The sequence below is a fragment of the Prosopis cineraria genome, unplaced genomic scaffold (assembly GCF_029017545.1).
Source record: "Prosopis cineraria cultivar Desert tree isolate PC_DT_omini unplaced genomic scaffold, ASM2901754v1 PC7, whole genome shotgun sequence".
Taxonomy (NCBI): Eukaryota; Viridiplantae; Streptophyta; class Magnoliopsida; order Fabales; family Fabaceae; genus Prosopis; species Prosopis cineraria.
In genome coordinates this window covers 36,499,986-36,506,541 of record NW_026555338.1, presented here as the reverse complement: position 1 = coordinate 36,506,541, position 6,556 = coordinate 36,499,986, and the positions used below count along the sequence as shown (strand labels likewise).

At 38.2% G+C, this 6,556-nt stretch overlaps 2 protein-coding genes across 2 annotated transcripts; both read left to right on the top strand.

Moving 5' to 3' along the window:
- Window positions 1-337: 337 nt before the first annotated feature.
- LOC129315294 (disease resistance protein RPS5-like) lies at window positions 338-4,054 on the top strand. The gene is made up of 3 exons (XM_054958899.1): window positions 338-708; window positions 976-3,222; window positions 3,580-4,054. Exon 2 carries the CDS (start codon window positions 1,495-1,497, stop codon window positions 3,112-3,114), a length of 1,620 nt encoding a protein of 539 aa, XP_054814874.1. The 5' UTR covers window positions 338-708; window positions 976-1,494; the 3' UTR covers window positions 3,115-3,222; window positions 3,580-4,054.
- Window positions 4,055-4,944: 890 nt separating this feature from the next.
- Window positions 4,945-6,351, top strand: LOC129315688 (casparian strip membrane protein 5-like). Its single transcript, XM_054959605.1, has 3 exons — window positions 4,945-5,298; window positions 5,438-5,561; window positions 5,792-6,351. Exons 1-3 carry the CDS (start codon window positions 5,048-5,050, stop codon window positions 6,005-6,007), a joined length of 591 nt encoding a protein of 196 aa, XP_054815580.1. The 5' UTR covers window positions 4,945-5,047; the 3' UTR covers window positions 6,008-6,351.
- The last annotated feature ends 205 nt before the right edge of the window (window positions 6,352-6,556 follow it).

The window sequence follows — 6,556 nt, the reverse complement described above, 5'->3', positions numbered from 1 at the left end:
AAATATTCTTTTTATTTTATAAATAAAATCAAAAGAATATTTAAAAATCAAGGGAGTAGTAATTCTGAAGGGTTATATTTTTTAAAAAAGTAAACATTAATTTAATCTTATTTTAATAAATTATAACCCCATGAAATTTGCTTAGTTGCGAGAGCCCTGAATTAATTATTAAATGCAGGACCCTAAACAGGAAAATTGCACTGTGCAGTTATCTAATAGAAACGGATTAATTATTAATTATTTTAATAAAATTCAAATAAAATTAACACAGCTAACTTCTAAAAAAAAATGTTGACAATTATCCTCTGATAGCGGCATTTGAAGTGCAATAGAAATGGATCCCAGGTCAACTGACTCTTGGTTTATCACTTTCCTGTTGTCTGATCTGCAAGTGTTTTTCCTGCTCGGATCCTTATCCAAAACTAGAAGTTGAATCGCTTATCGTCTTATCGAACTAATATCAAAGGCATGGAAGCAGCGACGGTAATCTGGGATGCATCGAAGTGCTTATGTGGCAGCACAGCCAAATATGCTGCTATCATTTGCCATTTGGAGGACAACCTGGGATCTTTGAGGGGTCAATGGGCAGAGCTCCGAAGCCTCAGCCAAGACGTAAATACAAGAATCCAGCAAACTGAGAGTATGGCTCATATGCGAAGGACCAGAGAAGTTGATGGTTGATTGCAAAGTGTAAACGCTATAGAACAGGTAATCTCAACCTACGTTTAGGCATATCATATATTCAAATCAAGTTTAAATTGCTTATACATCATCGGATCAAATTCTTGTTTCACGGATTTAGAGCTCGTTGCATACCAGATATATTAACGAGATGAAATGGAGAAACTCTAATGCATAATATAGACCATATGGATTGAACAGAGCTCAAAAGCATCAAGAAAATAAACGGATAAAGAAAATTACAACGAAATGAAAGTAACTTTCAGCTGAAAGACTTCCTGCACGTTTCTACAGGTAATCCAAGATATCATGCAGCAAGCTGCTAATATAATCCAGGTCAAGTGTTTGGGCAGCCGATGTCCAAAGAATTATTTCTCAAGCTACACCACGGGAAAAGAGATTGCTAAAATGATGGATCGTGTCAGAGAATTGATGGCTAGAGGACGAAAATTTGATAATGATGCTAATATTGCTTATCAGCTGCCATGGGAGCCTGTGAATGAGATGCCAGTTAGGAAGACTGTGGGTATGGATTTGATGTTAAAGAAGGTATGGGATAGCATTGAAGATGAAAATGTGGGTCTCATTGGTCTATATGGGATGGGTGGTTCGGGGAAAACAACACTAATGAGGAAACTCAATAATGAGTTAGTAAAGAGAAGCCATGATTTTGTGTTAGTGATATGGGTGGTTGTTTCTAAGGACTATAATATTGATCAAATTATAGAAGATATCCGACAAAAATGTGGGATCGGTGACGTGAAATAGAAGAACAAAAGTAAAGATGAGAAAGCCATAGAAATCTATAGGGTCATGAAGCAGAAAAAGTTCATTTTGCTGTTAGATGATCTATGGGAGGAGCCAGACTTACAAGGTGTTGGAGTTCCACTACCAAATGAGGTCAATCGATCAAAAATTTTGTTCACAACACGTCTTGAAAATGTATGTGACCAAATGCAAGCAAGAAAATTCAAAGTGGAATGTTTGACAGAGAAAGAAGCATTGGATTTGTTTTGCATGAAAGTAGGTGCAGAAACTCTAAGTTCACACCCAAGTATGGAAGGGCTAGCACAAGAGCTTGTGCAAGAATGCAAAGGATTACCGCTTGCATTGATAACAGTAGGACGAGCTATGGCTGGCCGGAAAAATCCACAGGCATGGAAACATGCTATAAGGGAGCTACAAAGTTTCCCTTCAGGGGTTTCTGGTATAGAGAAAGAAGTATTCAACACTCTCAAGTTCAGCTATGATAGCCTTCCTACTGACATAGACAAAAAGTGTTTCTTATATTGTGCATTATTCCCAGAGGATCGAACAATTTACGTCCCTTGTTTAATTCGCTTTTGGATTGGGGAGGGATTTCTCAAGGAGCATTATAGCTTGTATGATGCCTATAATCATGGGGAAGATATAGTTGAAAGATTAAAGCTAGCATGTTTATTGGAAGGTGAGGAATTTCTTTGGGTTAAGATGCATGATGTGGTTCGAGACATGGCACTATGGTTAGCTCGTAATCAAGATCAAGAGAAAAACAAAGTTCTAGTGAAAGGTGAAGCACTAAGATCATCACAAATTGATAATCTTGAAGGATCGATGATGGTAGAAAGGATTTCAATAATATATGCAAAAGGAGATGACTGGCAAGTTCCAATTTGTCCAAACCTTTTAACACTAATTGTGTGGGGCAATGACTGCAAAATAGATTTTGCAAATGCCCAATTCTTAAGCAATTTGAAAGTTTTAAGTCTAAGGATGGAGAGGATTTCGGCAATCCCAGCTGAAATAGGTCAACTAATTCACTTGGAATATCTTGAGCTATCTGAAATGCGCATTAAAGAAAAATTACCGCTTCAGATGAAAAATCTAAAGAACTTGAGGGTATTCCTCCTAGAGTATGTTCATTTCAGTCTTGAAATCATTCCTTTGGAGGTAATATCAAATCTTGAGGAATTAAGAGTCTTCTCATTTATCGAAAGTAGATTCAAAGAATGGAAATCATCGTTACAAAAGATAAAGTCCTCATTCCTTGCTGCCATTCACTTCACCCATACTATGGAGAAATCATTTTTGGAGCAGCTAGAGTTACTGCCATTTCTGGAGGATCTAAGCATCACCCTGGAGACTGCCACAGGTATCAAGAAATTGCTTAGCTCAACTAAATTAAAAGCTTGTGTGAGATTAATGGGACTTTATCAATACAAGATGGCTGCAAGCACCACGACATTGTTACCATCTGTAACAAGTATGCAACATCTGGAGCGTATAACTTTAGTTGGATTACAAGACAACATGTCAGGGTCCTCTGTCAATCAGACATACCCTTTTCGCAAGCTCCGATGGGTCACAATTTCGGGTTGTCATAACACTACTCATTTGACATGGCTCAAGTATGCTGTTGTCCTTGATTATCTTATTGTAGAATGCAAGAAATAAATTAAGGGAATTTGGGGAGAAAAACTATGGTGGGACAATTTAGAGTGGGATGACCAGACCATCAAGGAACAGTTCCGTTCAAAATTTGAAGACTAGCTGATGATAAAGGTATTTAATCTTTAACTCCCACCATGTTAACTAATGGTGCTTTGAGACCCCATTATACACACGCATGCAGGCAGATATGCTTATTCTTCTTTTACTTTTGTTAATAACACTCCTTTTCCATCTATTTCCTTTTCTTCTCATTGATCTTTCACTCAATGATTTACTTTATTTGATTGTAATGTGAGCCTTTTATCAACATGATTTTTCTTAAAGTTATTCTCATCAATATTGGGTTCTAGATACAACTATGTAAAGTAGTTGTGTCTGTAAGACATTATGAACTAATTGCTTCTTATTGTGATCTCTATCTCTAATCTGCTCATTTTACATTTTTTTTTTACCTTGGTGGTTCTGCAGAATTCCTGGATCTCTCCTTCCTCAGTCTTGAACATATGAATGCAGCCAAGCATCCGGATGAATAAAAGGTCTGGAATAGCTTTCAGGGTTGCAATTTGATGGTGGTGTTGTCTATCTGATGGGCATGATTTGGAAGGTTGATGATCTAGGTTGAAGTGTATGGGAAGCTGTCAACCTGATACTAGGAGATCATGCGTGGTAATTAGTTGCTTGGGAGAAACTGGGCTGCAACCATCAAGCACTGGATGGCCAGTTATGCCCATAATGCATGGATGTACTTAGCTTGCCTATCTCCAAACATCATGCAACTTGAATTTTTTTTTATATTGAATGTTAGTAATAAATTGTTTGTATCTAATGCGATAACATTCATCCGTTAGTTTCCACTTGTACCATTTATATTTTATAACTAGAACAAAATTTGTAGTCGAAGATTGGCTGTGGTGGAGCCTTATAAAGTGTGAACCAACCCCCACTTTGCCAGCATCATTTTTTTCGTAAACAAATATTAATAATCATATTCGTCAGTTTTAATTTGTGAATTGTCTCAACGTTCTCATTAGGCAAATTATGAAGTTTTTTTCGACGATTCAAAACATAATTAAATTTCAACCAAAATATAAAAATTTGTAAATAAAATTTTCATTTGATTCAAATTTTTCTTCTTAAATTTTTAATTTATTTTTCCATTTTTTTATCCCAAACTTATTTGTCCATTACATTAAGTGAACTTGAGCCAAATCACTGCAGGTAGGCTTAAGCTAGTTTCATGTAGCATAGTATTCCCTTCATTGACTGCTTAGATTTTTTATTTTTTATTTTTAAGATATCCTTAATCTAATTATTTTTCAAGGAAGGGACATACACACATTCTTGCGCGCACATAAGCATGTCGACATCTTGGTTCGGACTCTTTTAAGTAAGGGAGTTGGCTTTAACTTTGGGATAGGTAGCTCTTGATCTTGGAACTTTTCTTTTAATTTCTTGTATTTAAATTTAGTATTTTAGTTTTGTGTTTTATTTAATCATTTGTCCTCAATTCACACTAAGTAATAAAGTTCAAAAAACCTAAATGAATATATCATTTTGGAAGCTGATGGTGCCCTCTTTGATCGCGTTCCTCAATAGTGATCACAAAACCAAGAGCTAAGAGAGGAATGCTACAACATAGGCAAACAATCATATCCATAAATCACCAGTTTAGTTTAGTTGGTGAATTTGTCGCTTTGGCCCAGGGAATCTGAAGACGTCTTAGTGCCATGGTGGAGTTAGTCAGATTTTAGTTTACAAACAACTCCTCAGCACCTTGAGAAACCAACAACCCCATTAACGACACGACTCTCTCCTTAACCTTCATGCCTTCATATAAGCACAAGCTCTGACTCTGCCCATTTCATAAGGCTTTATCCATATTCATATCCAATCTTCAAAGTAAAAGAGAATCTGCGCGAGCGCACGCACACCTGATATGGACTCGGAATCTAAGTCCAGAGGCAAGGCCGTTGCATTTGCAGGGTCTCCTCCTCGCTCCGAAGCTGCCCCTCTCCCGTTAGCCAAATGGAAAAAGGGCCTTGCCATCGTTGATTTCGTCCTTAGACTCGGCGGCATCGGAGCAACCATGGGCGCCGCCGCCATCATGGGGAACAACGAGCAGATGCTTCCATTTTTCACTCAGTTCCTTCAGTTCCACGCTGAGTGGAACCAGTTTCGCATGTTCCAGTAACTTCATCTTTCTTTCATGGATTCACCGACTCACTCACAAAATTTATTTTATTTCTTCTAGGGTGTTGGAATTCCAACATATGAATTCTATTATCCTATTTGAGGTTCACCATTCAATCTGATGACACATATGCAGGTTTTTCGTGGTTGCAAATGGAGCAGCAGCTGGATACCTTGTACTCTCCCTGGCATTCTCACTCGTGTGCATCGTTCGACCCCTGGCTGTGGCACCCAGGCTTCTACTTATAATCTTGGACACAGTAAGATTCATAATTTAGTTCAACACACGGTGCTCTCTTGACTTTACTAGTCTCATTATCATCCTCGTGTCGCTGAGAACTTAAGTTACATGTACTATAGTAGCAGCGAATTAACCAGAATACTGTTGTAACAGAGTTATCAGAACTCGAAACAATTAAGTGTTATTAACGGAGGAATTTTAAACCAAGTAACGTGACGACTAAAAAGAAAAGGCAACGCATGCATGCAGGTGATGATGGCGTTAGTGACGGCGGGTGCTTCGACGGCGGCGGCGACGACATACTTGGCACATAACGGGAGCGAAGATGCAAATTGGATGGCGGTATGCTCGCAATTCACAGACTTCTGCCAGGGAGCGAGCATGGCTGTGGTGGTTTCTTTCATCGCCGCCCTTTTCTTCCTCTGCCTGATCCTTGTCTCCTCGTTGGCTCTCAAGAGACACTGAATTGAATTCCCTTGCACCACTCTGCCTCCACCCCACTCTGTGTGTACAATACATCCATTGCCATTGGACCTTCGTTACAATGGTGGTGTTGTTGATTCAAGTGTCACTTTGAATTTGCCTTCAGTGTGGATTGTTGTGTTTATTAAGGTCTTATTTCTTGTGCGGAGCAGCGCACGCTTGAGGTTTGAGATTATTACTCCGACCGTGTAATTATTATTCGCCTTTTTTTTTTTAATCATTTGGTTGTGTATTAGACGAGGTTTCATACTCTCATGGTTTGCTCCTGAGGAAAAAGGGATGATTCGTGCAACTGGTTAAATCAAAACTAGAGATAATTTCACAAATCTTATGTTTAACACGGCAAAATTAATATCTTTATAAATAATAGTATTCCATTAAAACCAAGCTAAACATGGAGCCCAACGAAAGCCGAGAATCCTTGTTTGTGAGCGGGGCTCATGGAAAGAGGGGCATTTTGTCTCTCCTCCTGTGATGATGTCATCTTTGATACTGTTCAAATATTTGAAGATGTATAAAACTACATCTTCA

Excerpts from the sequence above, each read along its gene's own strand:
- LOC129315688 (XM_054959605.1), top strand. The coding sequence starts at position 5,048 with ATGGACTCGGAATCTAAGTCCAGAGGCAAGGCCGTTGCATTTGCAGGG. Across the intron at positions 5,299-5,437 it reads AACCAGTTTCGCATGTTCCA|GTTTTTCGTGGTTGCAAATG; the intron begins GTAACTTCATCT and ends ACACATATGCAG. Across the intron at positions 5,562-5,791 it reads TACTTATAATCTTGGACACA|GTGATGATGGCGTTAGTGAC; the intron begins GTAAGATTCATA and ends GCATGCATGCAG.
- LOC129315294 (XM_054958899.1), top strand. The coding sequence starts at position 1,495 with ATGAAGCAGAAAAAGTTCATTTTGCTGTTAGATGATCTATGGGAGGAG.